Genomic DNA, 26,344 nt, shown 5'->3' with positions numbered 1-26,344 from the left:
AGGGAAAATGTGGTGAAATGATGAAGTAGGAAGGTGGAAATGCATGTGAGATGTTGGAAAGGAAATGGGAATATGAGTAGGCCATGGCATGGGAGTTGTTTTGTTGGTGTAAATGTGCCATGGTTGCAATGATGAAGAATAAAGGGTGCATGTGGGGTGGAATTGAATGAATGCAAAGTGAATGAATAATGAAATGAGTTAAAGAGGGAGAATGTGGTGAAATGATGAAGTAGGAAGGTGGAAATGCATGTGACTTGTTTGTGGAATAAAGAATGAATGGTGGAAATGTGAGTGAATGATGTGCATGTGTGTGAATGCATGTGTTGATTTAAAGAATAGGTATGCATGTGAATTAGTTTGGAAAGAGGTGGGTGTGCATGTGAGATGAAATGCATATGTTTGAAATGTGTAGATGATTATGAGTATGATAAGTGATAAATGAATGATATGTGGTGAGTGATAAGTGAATGGAAATGATAAGTGATAAGTGAATGGAAGTGATAAGTGAAAGGTTTGATAAGTGATAAATGAATGATATGTGGTGATAAATGAATGATATGTGGTGAGTGATAAGTGAATGGAAGTGATAAGTGATAAATGGACTAGTTTAAAGGGCTAGGGTTTAAGTACATAGAATGGGCCTAAAATAGGTTGGTTTGCATGGCATAATATGTTTGATTGGGCTAGAGGTTTTCCATGGCTCAAAGGATTTGTTTGATTGGGCTATGCCCTTTGTTTGATGTCCCCAAAGAGCATACAAGGCTTCAATTTCGTCCATCCTCTTTGCTCCATGATTAAGCTATCCAATCCATGCCCAAAAGTGCCCCAAATAGCCTCAAAATGCACTTTCTTGCTCCCTAAGCCCTTAGAACCTGAAAACACACAAAAGAAGCATAAAGGACTAAAATAACTATGAATTACCAACATAGATGCACGAAAACAAGCTAAGTAAGTCGCCTAAATATGCTCCTATCATGATCTTTGTTGCAATGTTTCAATGCTCCAATTCAATCCTGGGGTTGTAGAGTGTATATCTACGGTCGTTGATCCGAAGGCCGCAGTGACTTGATCTCGATGCATGCCGCAAAGATTTGGCTTCTGGCAATAAAGGAATCGGCACGTGTATGGGTGCTTGGGAATGCAGAGAGCCTTCTGAGTGTGTAAAGTGCTTGGAAGTTTAAGTGTATGGGTGTGTGTGGATGAATTTCTGAACCCCTTATGATGAGTCAATTTCATATTATATATTTTACCCTATTCTTAATATGTTTTGGTAATTATTTTGGTAGAATTTTAATACTTTGCTTTATATTTTCAATATGGGATATTCGAATTCCTTTGGAGCAAAACATGACCAAACAGATAAAATTTGGAGTAATTTAAATTGGGGGACGTTCATGTGTCTCTTCGCGTGTTTGTATCAAAATTTTAGCTTTTTCCGCCAAACAATTATTTTTTGGCGATGGACTAAAGAAACAATGCACACTGCTAGAAAGTAACGTTTCTGGGCTTAATTGTGATTTTTGGAGCCCAATATGATCTCTGATGGGTTTGTGGCATTTTGGAGGAGTGTTCATAATTAAATTGAGCTATTTTGATCCGGTTTTGGAGCAGATATGGGTCCAAAACATGGGTATGCAGATTTTGGGCAAATTTTACTATTTAATTTAGGGTTATGTTTCCTAATTTATTTTATTTATTTATTGGTTTCCTAGTCTAATTGGAAGACCCTTTTCTAGGAGAATTGAATTATAGTAGTTTAAATAAGCTTAGCCGGCCCTATTATTTCTTCTTCTTTGTGCGATATCTGAGACAGGAAATTGGCCAAGCATAGGGATTTTCAAACTTTTACATTCAAGGTGTTTTTGATCCTTTATTATTTCAATACAATTCCCTTTGATTTTAGTTATAAATATGCGTAACTAATCTCTTTTGTTTGGGTGAGGCAACGAGCCTTAGCATGAATATGTAGTTTCCTTTCAATTTGCTTATGATAATATGTATGCATGTTTTTGAGTTATTAATCACTGGTTTAAACTATCTAAGTGTCTTGATTCGCGATCATTAGGATATTTAGAAAAGAAATTTGATGCAATTTTAGTCGGATGTCAGTCCCTGAAATTGACGAAGGCTTCTTGTGGTTAATATATGCAAGTTCACTTAGGATGAATACCACGTCTTAAGGGTTGCATTGTTTTTAAGAGGGTTTTCACAAAACGTAATGAGTTATGCATGTTTAGATTTGATCTGAACGCTATAGAAAGATTGCATGTTTAATATACATCCTATATTAGGGATCCAAGTAATTGAGAAGCAAAGTCCACCTTATTGCTTTTCATAATAGCAAGCATTTCCGAATGAGAATCGGACTTAGCTTCCAACGAACGTCTTGGCACAGACTTCGGCATTGGGGGCATGACAAAACCTCTACACTAAGCAATACTATCAGCAATCGAATTAGCCATTCTCGACATAGCAGGCGCCACAGGCTCAGATCTAGCAGCCTCATTTTTCTTCCCATTGGAAAAAGTCATGTCAATCACAAGCCTCTCAACAGCAGGTGGACCCTCACGAGCAACAAAGGAAGTCTTCAGTTTTTTCTTAACCAGCATCTCTTGAGAAAATGGGGAAGATCTATTTTTTCCACTTTCATTCACAGTAGGCTCCACGATAACGATCAAACAAGCCAAGGTATCTGCCTTGATCATCTTTACCTTTTCTCTTTGGAGTAACCCACATTTCTCCCAACGAAGAAAACTAAGCAGCCAACGCTATTCACATTACTCAGCAGGGGAACTCAACCCATACTGGCTTTTTCCTCATTTTTTTCTCTCAGACTAGCAAGCAGAAGGCCTGCATGCCCAACATTCCAACAGCCCATGAGGGCCGCGAGCTCCTTATCTCTCTCAATCGCCGGCCTGGTCCCCATCATGTCTAAGAGCCCAAAAGACATAAGCCATGCTGCTCGCCTAGTACTACACCCCAGTGCCTCAATCCGCAGCCCCAGTCGCGCAAGCTAGCTTTAGCCAAACCGAGCAAGGCAAGTAGTGATCTTTGCCATAACACCTCCTGGCCCATGCCAAGCCGACTCCTAGCCCCTGCCAGCTGACGTGCTGCACCACCCTGACGGTTGCCCCGCGACAGCACTATCCAAGAAGAAGACAAGGAAAATTAATTTTTTCTTACCTCGGTGCGGCGCGGAGAAGACAAAGAAAGCAACGAAAGACGATCCTTTGCACGGGCAAGATGTAGAAGATTGCTAGAGGAGGGGGAACAAATATCCTCTAAGCTCTCTCTCTCTTGTAGGGTAGAATAAATCACTCTCCAAAGTTGATTTAATAACCCACTTAAGGTGGACTTAAATAGGTTTTGAGAGAAATTTATTTCCCTTTCCTAGAATGATCAAATTTCCTATTAAAGATGGAATCAACATCAAAATAGGAAACAATCCTATGTTTCCTAAAGCAAGAATATCTCTACACCTGTTGCCATTTCCTACGAGCAGCCCACCAGGTGTGGGGGCATTTGTGTAGCCAAAAATAATCAAGAGGCGACATGTGGATTTTTGGGCATAAAATGACAAAATTACCGTTGAGGATCACCAAAATTCTTACGCGCAAAATTCTAACTTTGGCATCGGAGGTTTTTTGGCCAAAGCGCCCCCCAATTCATTGTGGGCGTGTGAGGCTCTTGGCCTTGACCAAAGGTGTTATTTGTTTTATAGGTGCAATTTTGTCCAAAATCAAGGAGGAAGAAATTTGCATCCACATCTATTTTCTTTATAATATCTCAATCTTTAGTTTATCACGGAAGCTTAACCAATGGCTACTATCATAGTTTCTAGCAAAGTGGAAGTGGGTGCTTCAGACAGTTTTTGTATTGAGCTTGTTGACTTGAATTGAACGCAATTCAGACAAGTATTGTCTTTGTAGACCTTATCAACCACAATTACCAGGTATTTATTGTCCCAAACACCCAACTATAACTAACATAAAGAGAAGATTAGCATATATATCCAAAATGCCAACAATACGACCAAACAAACGCAGGCTTGTGAGCATTTTTATGAAGAATTCTGCTATCGAATGGCGTGTTTTCGAGCAGAGAATTCGAAAGGCAGTTAGACAAACTAAACATATCCTACCAAGGCCTAAGGCGAGGAGTATGTATAGATATCCACGGTGCGACGAGTGTATGTGCAACATGACAATAACCTCCCGACTATTGTTTCCTAGAGTTTTGTCATGCTTTTCCTGACAACTTGCGGCATTCGGATATCTGACTAGTCCTGAAGAGTACGTATAATCCTCCCTTTAATCTGACCGGCCAGGACAAACAACCGGAGGTGGCCCTGCATGAGCGCTCCCCTTGTTGCTGATTCAATTGTAATATGTAAAATTCATCATGATTTGTATTCTAACCATTGATCCAATCATAATTTTATTCATTCAAATTCCATTTATCAGAGTTGTGACAGCTAAAACTTCTCATCATTTCAATATCGAAACGGGAAAAACCGATAAGGGTATCCTGACAATATGATTTAAACTTCCAGTACGAACAATTTCACCAAATGTAAAATCATCCATCGCTTGCGTCACTTTAACTTGTATATGCAGTTCTTGGATGCCTTCTGGAGCAATCCTAAACCAAGTTGGACACAGATCTACTATTGTCCCATTAGGTGACACCGCAGAGCAAACATAAGTCTCTGGCTTGCTCCCCACGTTATTGAAAATCCGTCGGACGATTTGAGACCCCCTCAATGCCGATAATGTTATCGAAGGGAGCTTCAAATTGGCCGGATGGTCAAGTGTGTTATCGCACGGTTCACCAGTTGCATTTCTAACTGCAGCTGGACTGATTTCAGGCAATGAGCACAAGAAGCTGATGTAATCTTCATATCCGGAAGTGGAAGTGGAAGTGGGTGCTTCAGACAATTGCATGCAAAGCAATTGTCATTCCAGCCATCGCCATCTTGCATGGCAGTGTGGAGCTATCAAGATATTGAAGTGGGGGATGATTCTGATCGAGTTGTTTCCACATGTCGACCACGACGTTTGCCATCTCATTCTAAATATCCAAATAGTTGGCAAGGTCCATCACCATCTCCATCACACCATCAAAATTACCATCACTTCTCTTCCCCCACAAATCATCCTTCAATTGTGAGTTTGACTCTTTTGAACTTGCAATAAATGGAATTCATACAAGACATGAGAGTGCAGATGGAGTAACTCTATCGTGAGATTTTGGAGCTACGAGAATAACTAAGAGTCTAAGAGCTCTGTAGACATGCAAATGGTAATGCAGCATTTCATGAAGCAAAGGTTCATTCAGGTTCGTGTTGTTCTTCTTATTCGTTTCACATAATTTAGGGCCTCAGATCAACATGAGCATATATTGTGTATTTTTTTGTAAGTGATTTCTAGTAGTTGTTAAATATTGTGGCAGTTGAAAATCTTTACTTCTGTGATTGTGATATGATTACTGTATATTTACTTTATTTAATTACAAACAAGTGTGATGGAAATTTAAAGTTTAATTTATGCATGCTCCTCCCACTATCAATCTGTTGCTTGGAGTTTACATTTTTTGTACATGATACCAAAAATAAATAGGAATAGCAAAGAAATTGTTAACTATGTTTTTTTCTTCAGATCAGGGAATGCTTTTCTCATGCTGAGATTGTAAGCCAATCAATAAGCAAGTGAAACACATAATTTCTATATCACATGTGAAAAGTTGGGACATAGAAAACACGATATTTTTTATATATTGTAACTACATGGATGTACATAAGATAAATTTTACATAATATTTGTTCTTTATAGAACATAGGGATGTAAATAGATTTTGATATGAATATAAATAAAGTTTTTACAAGTCCCACACATTTAACAAAGTCTTAAAACCCACGCCATCACGCAAGTTCTTTTGCTTGTGGATTTCCAAGGGGGTAATTAGGCCTCGGTTACTTGGAGCGTATGCTCTTTGGGGACCACTTTAGCCCTTGGTACAACCCAGGCTTGTGGTGGAGCTTCAGTAATATGTCTAGTCTTATTAATTTTTGCTTATAATTTTGAGGTTTTAGGTTCAAATCGACGAGTTCAATACCAATTTTTTTATATAGTTGATTCATTGTGTAACTTAGATCAAATTTCTCACCACTAAATATAAATATATCATTGTATATTAATTAAAAGACAATTAAGCGTTAAAATGATTAATTGGTTGACCAACCAACAAACGATACATAGGAGTTGCTTCTAAAAATTCTTAACCTCTAGCCCCTCTCCTCTAAAATAACAAAAAATTGAATAATGCTATTCATACCACATGATGTGTGGTACGAGATTGTAACCGCCACATCAAATTAGTGTTTTATCTCATTTAGTGTTGATTTTTATCTCATTGGATACCTTAGCAAAACAAACATATTACAAAACTAGAGGTTCAAGTACAATATCCACATAAACAAAAATATGGACCTCAAAAGTAACCCAAAGCCCAAAACAAAGTTTGGCCCACGACAAAAAAAACATATCGCCGTCGTAGCAGCACACCCCAACGATCTCAAACCACCACCACCAACTATTACCAAGAACCATCACCTCAGAGGTGGAAAGAAGATGGATTCCAACTTCCAAATGATAGCATTTCATCAAACAACTAACAAGACCACCAAAGCAAAGAAGCCTGTGGGATTACCACAAGCAACACTGCCAGAAAAGGCAGACATAGAGAAGGAGGCGGTGTGGCCACCCGAGCCGGTGTGAACACTGGAACTCTACACACCTTCTTAGTTGGTGACCGCAATAGTTCATGGTCAAAATTGGTTATAAGTCTAAATAGAGATGGAATCGGTGGAATCCAGAAGAAAGACATGTGGGCATATGGATGAATGGATTTGAGAGTTCGATGAGTGGATGGAGAGATTAGTGATAGTCAGTGGTGAAAAGGTTATGGAATACGCTGGAAGAAAAGCAAGGGAAATAAACAAAAAGGAAAGGAAAGGAAAGAAAAATGTTGCAAAGGGAAAGAAGAAAAGGTTGCCACCGACCATAATCAGAATTAGGATCGGTGGCAAAGGAAAATTCTAGGGTTTGTTGCTGCTCTCACTCATAGAGAGAAGGTAAATGTAATATCATTGGATGCTAATTCAATACATTTTACATCATTTGGTATAAAATGTGGTGATTATAACTGTCATGCTTGTGTCCAGGCTTGCCAGTATGATCGGACATTTCGCCTTTTACAATCTTTGAAGAGCAAAAACTATACGAACATAAAAGCCTTTTGGTTCAATGCAGATTTTCAAAAAGGACAATGCTAGGGAGATTAAATTTTTGAACCAAATTTGGAAACCAAATAATGTGTTCTAATAAGAAACAAGCACGTTAATCGACACTTAGTCAATAATCTGAGAGATTTTTCAGTGTGACTGGCACACAAAATGGTACGACACGTTTCATTATACAAATGATACAAAACTGCATTATTTTTCCGCCCTAAATGTGATGCATAATGTCATTTGGTTCATAGGTGTGTGTGAAAAGTGGAAATATCAGATACACCCAAATTTCGAGAGTATCAAGAACAAATGGTTCTAATTTCCAATCATATGTCCTAACACGTTCTGAGAAAAGTTTTCGTACAAATAAGCACGATTTACAAATAATTTCATGTTAATTGGTTTACTTTTGGATTTCCTTTTAGCATGTTATGTTCGACTGGTCCTGCCATAAGGACGGAACTGCTCCAAGATATATGAAAACATAATCGCCAGCCATTTTTTCGCTTTCTTTTATATAAGATACAAGAAATTCCAAACATGTCTGGACACGATTTTGCGAATAATTTTAATGACAATGAAAACAAAATGATCACGAGTCCAATACAATTCTGAGGGCTCGTAGCAGATACCTTTCTGTGAGCGAAATACAACAATGCCTGGCTATATATCGGGACATGAGGAATGCGGGGTATACCAACTAGGCCTGGTAATTTCTGACACGACCCGATAACCCGACCCGACACGACACGAAATTAACAGGTGTTTGAGTCGACACGATAACGAATCGGGTCTTATCGGGTAACCCGATAAGCACCTATTAAGATAACGGGTTGGTTCGGGTATACACGTGGGTAACACGAAACACGATAAGCAGAATATTATTTTTATAATTTTATAACCCTAAAAAAATACTGTAATAATTATATACATTAATTTTACAATTTTATACCCCTAAAAATTATAATAAATATATATATAAATAATTAACTATAAAATTTATTATAATTATAAATTTATAATAATTATATATACTATAATAATTATACCCCCAAAATATTAAGTCCATCTATAATAATTATATATATATATTAAATTTTATAAAAACTGTAATAATTATTAATTAATAATTTAATATGCATGATCATGCATTGCATATTTGCATGATTTTGCATCCATTGAAATTTGATGCGTCAGACTCAGATGTGATTTGTTTCCATTCAAATTTCAATAATCAATTTTTTGCCATTGCCATTTGCCAACTTTGCCGCCCTTTTTGAAAAAAAAAGATGGAGGGAAAATGAAAATGTTAAGAAAAGTTGAAAATATAACAAAAAAGTGAGGGAATTAGGGAAAGATATTGGAGGAAAAAGTGAAAATGATAAGAAAAAGTTGAAAAGGTAACAAAAAACAGAGGGAAAAATGAAAATTAATAGAACTGGTGAGAATTTTTTTTTTTTTAAGTTATTAACTATCGTTCTACGAAAAGTGAGGGAATTATCTATCGTTTTACAAATTCTTCAAAACTAATTTCAACGATCCAAACCGTCAAAATTGTTTGTATATGCTTGGAGATCACTTCAGCAAAAAATCACAAAAAAAAAACATTCAGAGATCAAGTAACGGGACAAAGCTTTTCAACGGTTATAAACGAAAAATCACGATTTAACGGTTATTTTAACTCCGATTTTGATGATTTTTTATAACTACACTCATTGACCCTATATGAATACAATGAATGAATTCGATCTTCAATTTAAAATATTTACACAAGTGGATACCACAAAATCTTATGTTATACTTAATGAAAGTATAAATAAACTCTAAGTGTTAGTCAATCTATCGTTTTACGAATTCTCCAAAACTAATTTCAACGATCCAAACCGTCAAAATTGTTTGTATATGCTTGGAGATCACTTCAGCAAAAAATCACAAAAAAAAAACATTCAGAGATCAAGTAACGGGACAAAGCTTTTCAACGGTTATAAACGAAAAATCACGGTTTAACGGTTATTTTAACTCCGATTTTGATGATTTTTTATAACTACACTCATTGACCCTATATGAATACAATGAATGAATTCGATCTTCAATTTAAAATATTTACACAAGTGGATACCACAAAATCTTATGTTATACTTAATGAAAGTATAAATAAACTCTAAGTGTTAGTCAATCTATCGTTTTACGAATTCTCCAAAACTAATTTCAACGATCCAAACCGTCAAAATTGTTTGTATATGCTTGGAGATCACTTCAGCAAAAAATCACAAAAAAAAAACATTCAGAGATCAAGTAACGGGACAAAGCTTTTCAACGGTTATAAACGAAAAATCACGATTTAACGGTTATTTTAACTCCGATTTTGATGATTTTTTATAACTACACTCATTGACCCTATATGAATACAATGAATGAATTCGATCTTCAATTTAAAATATTTACACAAGTGGATACCACAAAATCTTATGTTATACTTAATGAAAGTATAAATAAACTCTAAGTGTTAGTCAATCTATCATTTTACGAATTCTCCAAAACTAATTTCAACGATCCAAACCGTCAAAATTGTTTGTATTTTCTTGGAGATCACTTCACCAAAAAATCACAAAAAAAAAAACATTCAGAGATCAAGTAACGGGACAAAGCTTTTCAACGGTTATAAACGAAAAATCACGATTTAACGGTTATTTTAACTCCGATTTTGATGATTTTTTATAACTACACTCATTGACCCTATATGAATACAATGAATGAATTCGATCTTCAATTTAAAATATTTACACAAGTGGATACCACAAAATCTTATGTTATACTTAATGAAAGTATAAATAAACTCTAAGTGTTAGTCAATCTATCGTTTTACGAATTCTCCAAAACTAATTTCAACGATCCAAACCGTCAAAATTGTTTGTATATGCTTGGAGATCACTTCAGCAAAAAATCACAAAAAAAAAACATTCAGAGATCAAGTAACGGGACAAAGCTTTTCAACGGTTATAAACGAAAAATCACGGTTTTAACGGTTATTTTAACTCCGATTTTGATGATTTTTTATAACTACACTCATTGACCCTATATGAATACAATGAATGAATTCGATCTTCAATTTAAAATATTTACACAAGTGGATACCACAAAATCTTATGTTATACTTAATGAAAGTATAAATAAACTCTAAGTGTTAGTCAATCTATCGTTTTACGAATTCTCCAAAACTAATTTCAACGATCCAAACCGTCAAAATTATTTGTATATGCTTGGAGATCACTTCAGCAAAAAATCACAAAAAAAAAACATTCAGAGATCAAGTAACGGGACAAAGCTTTTCAACGGTTATAAACGAAAAATCACGATTTAACGGTTATTTTAACTCCGATTTTGATGATTTTTTATAACTACACTCATTGACCCTATATGAATACAATGAATGAATTCGATCTTCAATTTAAAATATTTACACAAGTGGATACCACAAAATCTTATGTTATACTTAATGAAAGTATAAATAAACTCTAAGTGTTAGTCAATCTATCGTTTTACGAATTCTCCAAAACTAATTTCAACGATCCAAACCGTCAAAATTGTTTGTATTTTCTTGGAGATCACTTCACCAAAAAATCACAAAAAAAAAAACATTCAGAGATCAAGTAACGGGACAAAGCTTTTCAACGGTTATAAACGAAAAATCACGATTTAACGGTTATTTTAACTCCGATTTTGATGATTTTTTATAACTACACTCATTGACCCTATATGAATACAATGAATGAATTCGATCTTCAATTTAAAATATTTACACAAGTGGATACCACAAAATCTTATGTTATACTTAATGAAAGTATAAATAAACTCTAAGTGTTAGTCAATCTATCGTTTTACGAATTCTCCAAAACTAATTTCAACGATCCAAACCGTCAAAATTGTTTGTATATGCTTGGAGATCACTTCAGCAAAAAATCACAAAAAAAAAACATTCAGAGATCAAGTAACGGGACAAAGCTTTTCAACGGTTATAAACGAAAAATCACGATTTAACGGTTATTTTACCTCCGATTTCGATGATTTTTTATAACTACACTCCTTGACCCTATATGAATACAATGAATAAATTTGATCTTCAATTTAAAATATTTACACAGGTGGATACTACAAAATCTTATGTTATACTTAATGAAATTATAAATAAACTCTAAGTGTTAGTCAATCTATCGTTTTACGAATTCTCCAAAACTAATTTCAACGATCCAAACCATCAAAATTTTTTTGTATATGCTTGGAGATCACTTCAACAAAAAATCACAAAAAAAAAAAACATTCAGAGATCAAGTAACGGGACAAAGTTTTTCAACGGTTATAAACGAAAAATCACGATTTAACGGTTATTTTAACTCCGATTTTGATGATTTTTTATAACTACACTCATTGACCCTATATGAATACAATGAATGAATTCGATTTTCAATTTAAAATATTTACACAAGTGGATACCACAAAATCTTATGTTATACTTAATGAAAGTATAAATAAACTCTAAGTGTTAGTCAATCTATCGTTTTACGAATTCTCCAAAACTAATTTCAACGATCCAAACCGTCAAAATTGTTTGTATATGCTTGGAGATCACTTCAGCAAAAAATCACAAAAAAACAACATTCAGAGATCAAGTAACGGGACAAAGCTTTTCAACGGTTATAAACGAAAAATCACGATTTAACGGTTATTTTAACTCCGATTTTGATGATTTTTTATAACTACACTCCTTGACCCTATATGAATACAATGAATGAATTCGATCTTCAATTTAAAATATTTACACTAGTGGATGTGGATATCACAAAATCTTATGTTATAATTTATATACTTAATAAAAGTATGAATAAACTATAATATTAATAATTATATACATTAATTTAATAATTTTATATCCCCTAAAAAGTAAAAACTATAATAATTATATATATTAAATTAAATTTAAAAATTGATGACCATTGGATCGGCTGAGATTTAATCTCAGCCGTCCATTTCATAATTATATATATATATTTTATTAAATTTGAAAAATTGATAACCATTGGATTGGCTGAGATTTAATCTCAGCCGTCCATTGTGTAGGTAATCAACACTCTCATTAACTCATCTTCAACATTACTCTTGAAGGCAATAAATCAAGCCAAAGTTCTAATACAATTTCATGATGATCGATGTAAATTGAAGATTTTGTAAATGAAGGTGTAAACTTTTGAGAAAGACTTACAATCTTAAAAACAAAAACTCTTTATCCTTGCACATTTAATATTTGTAATAGATTAGTAGTGTATGTATTATTTTTTTATTAGGCTTTTATTTTTGAGTGTAGACATAGTACTTGAACGAGAAATGTTTTAATGTTTTGAAGTAATATTTACGTGGCAATGTGTGGTATGTGCAAATTTAAAAAAAATATATTTTTTTCTTAACGGGTCATAACGGGTCGGGTCACTTTACCCGTTGGGTAAAGTGACACGACCTGTTAAGGACCCATTAAGATAACGGGTGTGACACGACACGACCCGTTAAGATAACAGGTGTTACACGAAAACGACACGAACACGATAGACACGACCCGTTTGCCAGGCCTAATACTAACACATATTTTGGTTGTCATGAACAAGTACATTTTGCTTTTTATGCATTTATTTCGCAGTTACAAATCTGACGATCATTACTCGAGCAACTAGTTGAGGAGTGGTGTGAAGGAGTTATACAAGACAGCTATGCCAAACAAGGACAGTTCAGTTCCCAGGACAAACATAGTGAGATCTGGAAGACCTGTAGCACTAGAAAGGCTAAAGGTAACCAGAGGATCGCTGCTACAGCGGCTGTGGAAAAGAAGTGCCCCAAGAAATAGGTTTGCACGTTCATAAGGAACGACAGATTCAATGATGATGAGGAACAACAATTCAACGTAAAACTAGTTTCGCCAAAGGAAGAAGTTTATAAAATTACAATCCCACATTAGGAACACATTTCTTTGATTATATATACACAGATGCAACATCAACAGAGGAATAAGAAAAATGAATATATCATTCACGCGGAAACAAAGTTACAAAATCATTGTTCATCATTTCATTCCGTTTCCTTTCAACTTAACAATTCGAAGGATATTACACCATGACAAACTAATCTCAAAGTAAATTCATGACTTACCATAAAACATCAAGCTCTGAGGCTCATATCCAATCCTGCTCCTGCAGTTTTAGCGGCAAATAAACCTGAGTCAAATATTGGAAGCCGAATGCGCTCAGAGCCTGAATTTCTGCTTTCTGCTTGGTCTTCACCATAAGAGTCAGCTCCTCAACCCATTTTGGATTCTTCTTCACAAAATCTTCCTCCAACATTTCTTTCCCTGTTTTGATATCCTGATCTGTCATCGTCAACCTACACTGCTCTGGAATTTTGTACTTGTCCAAATCACTCGGCCGTATCCCCAACCATTTGATATCCGGTGTGGTCAAATTCGCACTGTCATATGACATGTTCTTCGACCCACAACCATAAACCGATAAAATCTTCAGGCCATATGGATCACTGTCCACAAGGGCGAGCACCGGTAGCTTCAATTCAAGCTTCAATTTCCTCAAAAAGAGTCTAGTGGCTACATCCGGTTGGCCCTTCGCAGTCAGAATAATACACGGAAACCTATTGTAAAACCGATCCTCAGACAATCGAATAAAAGCCGCATCCTTCTCAACCAGCAATATGAACAATGCATCACTCTGCACATCACCAACTTTGTGGATATTGGGCGGAATGGCTTTTCCGCCCATTCCCATTTTGGTGCAATCAATCATATCGCCATTGTCGCTGAATATAAGCCTCCCCACAACTACACCTTTCTCGGAGGCAATCACATTGAGACTAGAGCGCGTACAGCCAACCATACAGGCCGCATCATCGAGGACCGAATCGGACTGATTCTGGTCCTGAAAGAGTTTGACATCGGTGTAGAAAAGGTCACGCTTGGTGACGTGGATGTCCTTGAGGCAGAGCTGGTGAATCAGCTGCAGAACACGAGCTGTGATGGTGGCCTTGCGGACGGTGGAGACGTTGGCGTACGGGCGAAGGGAAGTCTTGTCCTTCAACACGATGCGGTCGAGCTCCGGGATGTACAGCTGGTTGGCGGCGGCGCGTGAGGGGACCTGGAATGTGAAACCGTCGCCGTCGAGGATGGATTTGATGACCTTGAGCATTTGGAGTTCGATTTCGTACTGTACAGACTCGTGGTCCAGCTCGCGGACCTCTCGGCAGGTGGAGGAGATGGGGAGGTCGGCGAGGGTTAGGGATTTGGAGGAGGAGGCCGCGGCGGTGGTGGAGCGGAGGTTCTCGAGGGTTTTGTTGATGATTGTGTCTTTCTTGGGGACCTTCTTGTTGGGATGGTGGGTTTCGTCGTCGGAGCTCGGGTCGGGTCGACGGCGTTTCCCTTTCTTGTCCGCCATCGTTCGGATATGGGGAAAGAGAGAAGGGTTGAAGTGGCGGGAAGCGCTGAGGTTCGTGGCTGCGACTGATTTTTTTCACTCTAGGTATTTGTATTTAGGTTTTCTGATTACAAATGGAGGCCCGAACCCGAAGGCCCAACAAAACCCAAGTTGAAACTTTAAAGGCCCGAACTCGAACCAGGACGCGAACCCGAACCCGAACGCGAAGGCCCGATCAATTATTTCAGACGGTCGAAAGTGCCCCGCTACTCCCCGCTACATTACACATGGAGTAGCTTGAACGAAGATATTTGGTACCCAGTAGTATCACGGACGTACTAAGTATAGACATTCGTCGTCTACTGAATATGAACACTTTCGCTGATAACACGAAGATGGTGGTAGAGAACGACGACGTCCACATACTCCTGGCCAAATGAAAAAACTGTAACCCTGGCCCTTCATTAATCAACTGCAAACCCCTGCAATATATAGAAGTAGAGACGATTTTCAGCTCGATCGCTTAGTCAGAATTTAATCTGCAATACGATATATTGTTCTGCTAGAATAGCACCAAACCAATTGGAAATAAACATAAACTAACCCACAAAAAATATATCAAATGAAATGCAAGAACAAAATAGAAAAGACACCAAGATTTAACGAGGTTCCTCAACAGTCAGTGTAACTGGAGTACGTCCTCGGAGCTGTAGGAGCTCACCCAATAATCCACTATCAATCAAATGGAGTATTTACAAAGTGTCTGGCAATCTCACTACTCAATACCCCAATATACCCAATAGCTCTTACACACCAAAGAAACAAATAGAAAAGAAAATATAGAGACTAATTTCCTCTCTATACAAAGCCAAATGCTCCAAACTCCTACTGCCCAACATTTTCTTTATATATGCAAACTGTGAGCCAAGTTCAAGCAATGAACAACGCTTGAACAAACTTAGCTACACCAACAACCTCAGTCAACATTTCAACAAGGGTTGTATTTTGTTGGAATCTTTTGGAGATTTCACCAACTTCACGCACAAGTAATAATGCACATCTATGTGATTAGTCCTCGCATAATGAACTTGATGCTTAGCCAAATAAATGGTGCTCTAACTATCACAATGCACCTCCAATTGCTTCTGATCAACCCCTAAATCTCTAATAAGTTCATGCATCCAAATGACACCCTTTATAGCTTCCACAACTGCCATATATTCAACCTCTACAGTAAATAAGGCAACAAACCACTGCAAAATGGACCTCCAACAAACTGGCCCTTTAGCATAGTACAGATAGCCTATAGTAGACTGCCTTTGATCCAAGTCACCTGCATGATCTGAATCAACGTAACCAATTGTAAAGTTGCCAATACCAGAGTCATCCCTCTCAAAGCATAAACCAACATCTCTAATATCATGGAGATAACTCAATGTCCACTTAGCTGCATGTCAATGCTCTTTACTTGAATTATGCATATATCAACTCATCATACCAACTGAGCAACATCCGATCTACTAGCTTTGATGAATAAATATTGTCATTTCACTTGAAGCGTGCCATCATTCTACATCCAGAGACTCTAGCCAAATGAAAAACTAGTAACCCTAGCCAGTCATTTATCAACTGCAGTGCCCCTGCAATAGATAGAAGAAGAGACGATTTTCAGCTCGATCGCTCAACCTGAATTTAATCTGCAATAGAACTTATATAATTCCATTGTTTACCTTTGAAATTCAGGACTTCGAAACTCATTGAAAAGCTTCAAGTCTGTTGGAAAATTGCGGCAACTGAATGTCTCCAGGACAACATATGCTTGGCAATGGAAATCTGCGACTTTGATTTAATCGCTTCCTGACCGGAAAAGACAATGCATGCTGATGCACTTGAAATCATATAGCTGTCTTAGTACTTGTCATCTGTTGCTTACTGCTCAAACATAATCAAAGATGCTCAAAAATTGGCTCAGACGGATAAGAGACATTACCTTGTCAATTTACAAGATGTTCTTTTTAGCGGGGCCTGCAACTATGTTATACAATACCACCTTGCTGCCTGTGAAACAAACAATTTCTCACGCATACATAAAATTAGCACTACAATTATTGCCAAAAAATAAAAATGGTTAATTATAACTTGTAAATGTTCTCGTGATGATACATACATCGTATAGTACTTGTAGTAAGATGAATATACGGTGTCCTGTTCAAAAGAATGCTTCCACTCTATCAATAAAGCTTCTTGTAGGACATCTTAATACTCGCCTAGAATGCTTCTAATCTTGAACATTTGCTTGGACTCCCTTGAAGAATCCATTCAACATTGACCCAATCCCCTCAAATCTGACCTGGTTTGTCAGTCTCATATCATCCTAAAGATATCAGACTGTTGCTATCCGAGAATATCCTTTTGATGGCTAAAAGTTGCATTGTAGTAAACAGCAGTACTAATTTGTCAATACAAGCGACCAAAATCCCCTAATACAAAAGTTGCAAAATATCCTGTCCCATAATCTCACTGCAAAAGAATAAGGAAGACCGTCAATTTTAAATCTGGAAGTTGTAAACTAACATTTTGATGAGAACATATTTAATGAACTGAATGCAGTATGTGTTGCCATACATATATTATTGCAAATTCCAATCATATATAAGTGAAAAATAGTCGGTACAAAACAGAGCAACCTTGAATAAAGTTTATGTTTGGCAAGAAGCTAAACAGATGGCTATGTCAAATAGTAGATACTAGAGCTTTAGCCCGCGCATTGCCCCAGGAATGTCAAATGAATTATAAGCATTGTATATAAGTGTTAGAATAAGGAACTGAATGTGTTGTAAGGATTGTGCCTAGATATGTAAACACTATTTATATAAAACATGTACAAAATATTTACACAAAATATATAGCAGTTGACAACTCTTAATACATATAAAGAGTTAATCAAAATATAGCGGCTCCTATTTTACCGATGTATAAATTTATGTTAGCATGAAACTTATAAGAAGAAAATGGAGGGGGAAAGAGGGAAGGGGATGGGGAGCTTACAGACGTGCAAGCCCATTGTATGACTGGGTGACTTGTTGGAGTCGTGCATATAGCTACAATACTTCAGCTGATAAATTGATAATGCCTATGCTATGCTAAGTTCTTTCACAAATTGATCCTACAAACAAAAGCACAGACGATACTTAAAAAAAAAAGATGCCAATTAATGAAAGCTAGATAATCCCGACCCTGAATCTTCTATAAACAAAGCACCATGGAAAGTTTCAAACACTAAATGTTTTTTTCACACGAAAAAATGAGACAATGAAATAAATGTTTTTTTTTTTCCTACTAACATATTAAAGTTGATAGAGAGAACTTCAGTTGTATATGCAGCTGAACCATCCTCATTAGCCCTGCCATCAGGGGATTCTAACAACCCTTTGGTCTGGTCTGTTCTAAACTTATCTAAAGTTCCACAGAGCTTTGATATTCAACCACGGTATTTATTCACTTATTAACAATGATAGGTTTTGAAGTCACGGTACCATATTTGAATTATCGAAGAAAATGTGATTTTGTGTGCAGGTAAACATTTTAAACACCCACATCATGTGTACTTTTCCATAAGCAAAATGAATTCTATTTCAAGTTTATTAAGCCTAAACATGTAGTCCATGTCTTATTAAGTTGCTAGTACAATTTTGCAGATGTGAAAATATAATCATTCAACAGTGTACAGAATCATATGGTTATTCTTTATTATTGTTACAAAATAAAACATAAGCAAAAAACCAAAATTGAAAAGCTTCTTCCCGTACACAACTTTTACACTAAGCCAATATAACAAAATCTAAAAATTCATAGAAAACCAATTCCAAATTCAAACTTACAATTCTAAATAAAAAGAAAATTGGACAAAAGCTTCATAAACAATCAAGAACTCAATATAAGAGAGAAACACAGTTAATTTAGTCACCTTAGAGCCATACTAGACCAAAACTCTAAATCGCTTACCTTGACGTGTAGAGAATGTTGTCCTGAATTCAGAAACACTTGAAACTTCGTTTTAAAGCCCTAAAGACACAAACATAATCAATTAAGTACAAATGTACTGAAACATTGACAAATAAAAACACACTACAAAATAAAGAGTGCACGGTAAGATCAATAGTGAACAAAGGGTATAAATATTAAAAGAATCTAAATTTGAAAACATGTTGAATGGAAATGGCTTAATGTTTGGAATTAGGTTGTAGGCTTAGGTATCTAATGATTGAAAAAGAAAACATACCATATAGTAGTTGTTAACTGAAGTGGAATGTGTGACTTTTATACCCATTTGTAACAATGCAAAGGGCAAATGCAAGTTATAAAACAATGATCAAAAGCCTCCACATCATCAAATCAGTCTTTCTTACTTATTATTAATTAGTTTGTTACTATATTAGATATGATGTGATGCAAGTACATAAATTGGCCAATCACAGTTTTGCACCTTGTAGTTTAGAGATCTTTTATTTTCGTTTTCATGGTTCCAATTTGGTAATTTGACTCATGTAGTTTGCTTGTTTTTACAACTGATCCACAATGGCTTACGCCATTAAAATTGAAGACGGAAATATGATCCATCATACGCATGGTGATATGCAAAAATGAACAGTACAGAAAATGGCTTTGATGTACAAATCAAAAGTGGGAATTTGCAATCTTATTTGAGTTTTTATCATTTTTCTTCAATTATGTTTTCATTTATTATTGTTCATAACTCATAAGAAACGTAATTATATAGTATCTAAGAAAACTACAATAGAACGAAATTATAGTGTGCTTAAAGTTGTATTTACTTTGGCAGATCTTAAATTAATTACCTATAATTCGATTAATGTAAGTCACATGATGGTAAAAATTTTTAGGCATATAACTAGGGCTTTGATATTTTATATTCTAGTTGAAACTGTAGAGACAGCCACCTTAGAGCTAGGAAACGAACCTCGTATCAGCCAAAAGCCTCTTTGATGCTTGAATGAGAGAATGCCAAAGCCCTGCAAAGAAGTTAAGGCTGGAAAAATTGTGGGAGAAACTTTCGAGCGCTTAGTGCTTCTTGAAAACCCATCCCTTACTTCACTAATCTTCACATCAAAAGAACCCAGAAATTCAAATGAAAATATTGACCTAAACCCTTGAAATTTAAATGAAGAATCCTACAAAAAAGTAAAATCCATTTGATAAAGATGTGAGTAAATTCATTTCGTAGAGATAAACTCATAAGTTTAACACAATTAATTATCCAAAAAGGAACAGAAGTTGTCCACACCTTGACAAATTTTTTCATAGTGAGAACCTCAGTGCAGTTATCCACAACTTCCTTCAAGCTCTGCACCAATAACTAAAAACAGATAAAACAATCAAATAATACCTTATCCTTTATCAGCCATCTCAGGCATTGATATTCTAGGACGATTCTACACCACGAAGCACAGTAAAATGTAATTGACAAAACCAAAATATAATAGTCGAATAAATTTCACAAAAAACCGCAATAAAATAACAAAATAATCAAACAATCCCACACAAAATCCAATCAAAACTCTAACAACAACAAATAATACACTAATACTTCATAGGTGGAGCAGCAAACCACTTTAGTTGGGTTCCCTTGGCACAAATTTCAGTTAGAAAGTCAGGAGAATTCTAAAATCATCATCAAATACTTCAGAACAATTTGACAAAATAGTGTGCTTTTAATATTCCTTCCAACAAACAGTAAAAGGTTACGTTGTCCCTCCAGATAAATAAATAACAACAAAAAACAGAACAGTCACTTTACCCCAATGCCTCATGAGTATAAATGTGTTCCAAATGTCACGGTCATGTCTGCCTTCTCAAGGAGAATATATATGCAAGAACCACCATATGCTCCCTGCATGCCCTCTATAAATGTAAATATATTGCAACTTGGCTAATTAATAATGTGTGTTGTTGATATATTATGGATTACTTATGATGTAATTTAGGTGATAGAATGGAACTAATTAAGTTGGGTGTGAACACAGCGGAAAAAAAAAAAAAAAAAGGACTTGCAATCGGAAGTGCTTTGCATTTTGTACATCGTGTATTCCAATCCGTTTAAGACTTGAAGTGGTTTATACTGTTGCAAATACGCCTCCATAACAAACACAAAACATTGAATTCCGTTACCTTGTTGTTATTGAACTCTTTCTCAGTCAGAATCGTCGGAGCTTTGGAACCCAATCCGTCATCCTCTAAAGCTTTCTGCTTTTCAGTTCCTTCTCTCTTGCCTGCCAAATATCAAAAAATCGAAATTACTTTCCTTCGAAAACTCAGTAATTCACATAATTATCCTTCTGGGTCTGCAATTATAACATTAAAGGAATCAATTTTTCAAGATGTTACCTTTTCTTCCTCCTCCTTTTTCTTCTCTGGGTCTTCAAATCCTTGGAGCTGCCACATGCATACTCCCCACGCACCAATCTTGTAATTCAGATGATGTTATGGGGTCTGATGAGGGAGAGAATTGGATCTGGGTTTTTGATTTGATGAGAGAAAGAGGGAGTTGAGTGATATGCAGAAATGCAGCATTTGGGGGAACATAATGGCATTCGAGATGCAATTTGCAACGATGGGTGAAGACGGAGAAGCCGAGCGATCTGAAACCAAATGGAAAATGAGCAAGCAATTGGGGAATTTCTGCTACTCGTAAACTGTCCCAACGAAAACCTGTCTCAAGGAACCAATTAAAAATAATAACTTTGGTGTTAAAACCAGAGGAAACAAAAAGTGATGACGTAAACTGTCAAGGTTTAGAATGAAGAAGTAGGGTACCTTTAGAAGGGTGAATGACCCAGAATTATGGCTCAGTCAACGATAGATAAATCGAAGATCCTGAATTTTGGTCCCTTGAACTATAGATTTAAACAGAATATGTCAGAAACTTGACCATAATTTTAATTAATCGACTCTAACAAATGATACATTTAAATGCATGTATGAATACGAACAACGCTTCAAAACTCAGAGATGAACTTTATTTTTTATTTTTTTTCAACTAATAATATAAACCATATCCTTATTTCAACTAATTCACCGATTAACTGAAGTGGGGAGAGTGGAGAACAACCAAAAGAGACGCAAGGATATGATTGGAATAGGCAAGTAACCAGATGCATATTATGATGTAAACATATCTTGTCACAATTTTGTAAAGTTGAAAATTGTCAAATATTTAAAGAGACGGTTAATGATACTACTTTTTACAATACAAATAGTGTCTCAACTTAATCATCTATTGTAATCTTAAAAAAGCTTAAATATGATTAGGTATTGAGTTCTGTAACAAAAGGTTGTATTTTATTTTCTTAATTCATATCATGTACATTAAAGTGTAGTCTAGGAAAAACGAAACAGAAACATACATATAACATGACAACTAATTCAGTTTAATGAAAAGTAAAGGAGAAAAAAAAAAATACACGATAAGTACTCACGACAACCGAAAAGGAAGAAGGAAAGAGAAAAACCTATAATCCACGGAATATGTGAGATTTTGGGCCATTCTGTGCCATCTCTCTTGCAGTTCTCTTGTAGAAGAGGACAATCAGTAAAGCGTATGTTTTCTAATTTGGCAAGGCATTTCATAGCTTCAACTGTAGGTAGATATTTAAGATTCCTGCAGCACCATATCCGTAGGGACTTAAGAGATGCAAGGTTTCCCAACCACTCCGGAAGAGCCTCAATTCCTTCAAACTCGGATATGCTCAAATCTTTAAGAGAAGTAAGGTGTTGAACTTGTTCAGGCAGAGACTTGAGCTTAGACCAACCCGTCAATCCTAAGCTTTCAAGTTGTGGCAGAACCTGAAACGGAGGGAATGAATCGAGCTCCTTCCAAAACCCACCAATATCCAATTTCTTCAAGCTGGTGAGGCTATTTAATCCACCGGGCAGGCTTTTGAATCCACCACAACTAACCATCTGCAACTCTTGGAGATGGAGATGCGCGAGGTTTTCTACACTTGGAGTAGTTTCTAGATTTGGGCATCTTCTTATTTTCAGTATCACAAGAGAAGAAGACAGCTGTAGCCCATCTGGAAAATGCTTCAGATTTTCACAACCGATGATAGACAGTGAATCAAGAGAGGTACAGTATTCCAGCTCAGTTACCAGTTGGCTTATCACTCCATCACTACCTCCAATTTCCAATTTACGGAGGGACTGGCAGCCCCGTAAAGTTGGAATGGACTCTAGACACCTGCATTCATATATCGCCAGAGAGTGGAGGGTGGGTGGGAGGCTGTGAATCCCAGTGGATGTTAGTTTTCCGCAACAATATATTCTCAAATCCTGAAGAGAGGTACAATATTCTAACCCACTCGGCAGAATTGATAATTCAGGACAATGGTCAATAACTAATTTACGTAGAGCTGGGAGGCCCTGTGCAAATGGAATGGTTGTTATTTTGGAGCAGTAGCTTATTACCAACTCTTGAAGAGAAGTGCAGTATTCAAGTCCATAAGGTGAACTGGATAACTGAGGACAGTTATAAATGTGTAATCCATAGAGAGAAGTGAGACCGTGCATATCTGGAATAAGCTCTAGACTACTGCACCTCCATATATGCAACTCCTCAAGAGAGACAAGAGTTTGTAGCCCATCAGGTAGACTCCTAAGTTTAGGGAAATCAGAAATATGCAGAGACTTAAGGGAAGTGCAGTATTCAAGTCCATTAGCTAGTCTCGATAGCTGAGGACAGTCCATAATATACAATTTGGAGAGACAAGTGGGACCGTGCATATCTGGAATGAGCTCTAGACTACTGCACTTTTTTATATGCAACTCCTCAAGAGAGACAAGAGTTTGTAGCCTATCAGGTCGACTCCTAAGTTTAGGGCAATCAGAAATACGCACGAACTTAAGGGAAGTGCAGTATTCAAGTCCATTAGGTAGTCTGGATAGCTGAGGACAGTCCATAATATACAATTTGGAGAGACAAGTGGAACCGTGCATATCTGGAATGAGCTTTAGACTACTGCACCTCTGTATATGCAACTCCTCAAGAGAGACAAGAGTTTGTAGCCCATCAGGCAGACTCCTAAGTTTAGGGAAATCGGAAATATGCAGAGACTTAAGGGAAGTGCAGTATGCAAGTCCATTAGGTAGTCTGGATAGCTGAGGACAGTCCATAATATGCAATTTGGAAAGACAATTGTGACCGTGCATAGCTGGAATGAGCTCTAGACTACTGCACCTCTGTATATCCAACTGTTTAAGAGAAACAAGAGTTTGTAGCCCTTTAGGCAGACTCCTAAGTTTAGGGCAATCAGAAATACGCACGAACTTAAGGGAAGTGCAATATTCAAGTCCATTAGGTAGTCTGGATAGCTGAGGACAGTCCATAATATACAATTTGGAGAGACAAGTGGGACCGTGCATATCTGGAATGAGCTTTAGACTACTGCACCTTTGTATATGCAACTCCTCAAGAGAGACAAGAGTTTGTAGCCCATCAGGTAGACTCCTAAGTTTAGGGAAATCAGAAATATGCAGAGACTTAAGGGAAGTGCAGTATTCAAGTCCATTAGGCAGTCTGGATAGCTGAGGACAATCCATAATATACAATTTGGAGAGACAAGTGGGACCGTGCATATCTGGAATGAGCTCTAGACTACTGCACCTCCATATATGCAACTCCTTAAGAGAGACAAGAGTTTGTAGCCCATCAGGTAGACTCTTAAGTTTAGGGAAATTAGAAATATGCAGAGACTTAAGGGAAGTGCAGTATTCAAGTCCATTAGGTAGTCTAGATAGCTGAGGACAGTCCATAATATGCAATTTGGAGAGACAATTGTGACCGTGCATATCTGGAATGAGCTCTAGACTACTGCACCTCTGTATATCCAACTCCTCAAGAGAGACAAGGGTTTGTAGCCCATCAGGCAAACTCCTAAGTTTAGGGCAATCAGAAATACGCACGAACTTAAGGAAAGTGCAATATTCAAGTCCATTAGGTAGTCTGGATAGCTGAGGACATTCCATAATATACAATTTGGAGAGACAAGTGGGACCGTGCATATCTAGAATGAGCTCTAGATTACTGCACCTCTGTATATGCAACTCCTCAAGAGAGACAAGAGCTTGTAGCCCATCAGGTAGACTCCAAAGTTTAGGGAAATCAGAAATATGTAGAGACTTAAGGGAAGTGCAATATTCAAGTCCATTAGGTAGTCTGGATAGCTGAGGACAATCCATAATATACAATCTGGAGAGATAAGTGGGACCGTGCATTTCTGGAATGAGCTCTAGACTACTGCACCTCCGTATATCCAACTCCTTAAGAGAGACAAGAGTTTGTAGCCCATCTGGCAGACACCTAAGTTTAGGGCAATCAGAAATATGCACGGATTTAAGGGAAGGGCAACACCCAAATACATCATCCATAGTAATAGAACTCAAGTCCGGACATTCCTCTATCTTCAAGTATGCAAGATTCTTGTTGTTTTTTAACAACCCATCTGGCAGACAATCCAGTCCCTTTATCTTCTTTAGTGAGAGAGAAGTAAGAGTGGCCAGGTTGCTACTTATATTTGCTATTGGCATGCTGCTATCCATGGAATATATCTCTAACTTTCTAAGAGATGGAAAATGACTTGGAGCACTTCTCAATTTATCACAATTCGTCATAAACAGCTCATCGAGGCATGGAAACAGAACAATGTTTTCTGCAGCTTCCATCCATTCAATTAGGTTCTTGGCGTCATGGATTCTTAATCTTTTCAATGCAGGAAAGGGACTCCCAATCATCCACGATGCAAATTTCTCACCCATAAAGTTGCGAATCTCTAAATATTCCAGTTTAGTGCATGGTAGTTGAAGGCCTTCTAGTACATCCTCATCATTAATTTTGATCCGTGACCTGTCTCCACCCCATTCAAGGAATAATCTGTTTATGTTTGTCTTCTCCACTAATTTGGCTTTCTTTGCTTCTTCTCCATCTCTCACATTCTCTAGATTATGAATGGATAATTTGCCTTTCAATTGCTTTAAGCCAGCCAGCTCCTCTATTCCACGACCTCTCCCCTTACCCACAATGAAAAAGCATAATGATCGGAGATTAGTCAATTGCCCAACCCCAACTGGATATATCTCATCATCTCTTTTAAAATAAAAATGTCTCAAATTGATCAGATTAAGCAGCTCCTTTGGAAACTTTTCAACTTTAACTCCGAACATCCTTAATGTCAGTAGATTATAAAGCTTGCCGATAGATTTGGGGAGCATCCTGATTCTTGTTCTGGAAATATCTAGATACCTCAAGTGTTTCAACTTCCCAATTGACATTGGCAACTCATTGATATCAGCCCTGTATAATTTTAACACACGTAAGCCTTTAAATCTTGATAAGATGTCACCGAGAACTTCACCATTCCAAAAAATTGAGCGCAATTTATGTACACCTCTTTTTGGAATCTCTTGTAGCATTGAGGTAGAAATCTGTGCCACATATCGAAACTCATTTGATTCGTTGCTCTTTGTTGATACATGTTCTGCAAGATCATGCACAATATCGTGCATCTTGCAATGGGCAATA

At 36.7% G+C, this 26,344-nt stretch overlaps 1 protein-coding gene across 22 annotated transcripts; it reads right to left on the bottom strand.

Annotated features, from left to right (window-relative positions):
• Positions 1-13,342: 13,342 nt before the first annotated feature.
• LOC103926534 (DNA topoisomerase 6 subunit A) lies at positions 13,343-26,328 on the bottom strand. 22 transcript variants are annotated; one of them, XR_007255547.1, is made up of 13 exons: positions 22,281-26,328; positions 21,586-21,665; positions 21,157-21,480; positions 20,941-21,041; positions 20,570-20,673; positions 20,057-20,128; positions 19,733-19,943; positions 18,757-18,816; positions 17,800-17,917; positions 16,919-17,271; positions 16,742-16,809; positions 16,482-16,639; positions 15,410-16,391 (listed from the first exon to the last, which is right to left on the bottom strand). XR_007255547.1 is itself a non-coding variant. In XM_048576993.1 (11 exons), the coding sequence occupies exon 11, from the start codon at positions 14,770-14,772 to the stop codon at positions 13,507-13,509; it is 1,266 nt and encodes a 421-aa protein (XP_048432950.1). In that variant the 5' UTR covers positions 14,773-16,391; positions 16,482-16,639; positions 16,742-16,809; positions 16,919-17,271; positions 17,800-17,917; positions 18,757-18,816; positions 19,733-19,943; positions 20,057-20,128; positions 20,570-20,662; positions 20,941-21,041; positions 21,157-21,480; the 3' UTR covers positions 13,343-13,506. The 22 variants fall into 22 exon arrangements, 1 of the variants encoding a protein (XP_048432950.1); XR_007255549.1 differs by having other exon boundaries at positions 20,057-20,116; XR_007255539.1 differs by having other exon boundaries at positions 20,570-20,662.
• Positions 26,329-26,344: the final 16 nt, after the last annotated feature.

Source organism: the organism of the source record quoted next, unplaced genomic scaffold (genome assembly GCF_019419815.1).
Source record: "Pyrus x bretschneideri cultivar Hongxiangsu unplaced genomic scaffold, Pyrus_bretschneideri_v1 Contig94, whole genome shotgun sequence".
Taxonomy (NCBI): domain Eukaryota; kingdom Viridiplantae; phylum Streptophyta; class Magnoliopsida; order Rosales; family Rosaceae; genus Pyrus; species Pyrus x bretschneideri.
The sequence above is the reverse complement of the archived record's forward strand: the minus strand, read 5'-3'. Positions and strand labels throughout refer to the sequence as shown.

Excerpts from the sequence above, each read along its gene's own strand:
- LOC103926534 (XM_048576993.1), bottom strand. The coding sequence starts at position 14,772 with ATGGCGGACAAGAAAGGGAAACGCCGTCGACCCGACCCGAGCTCCGAC.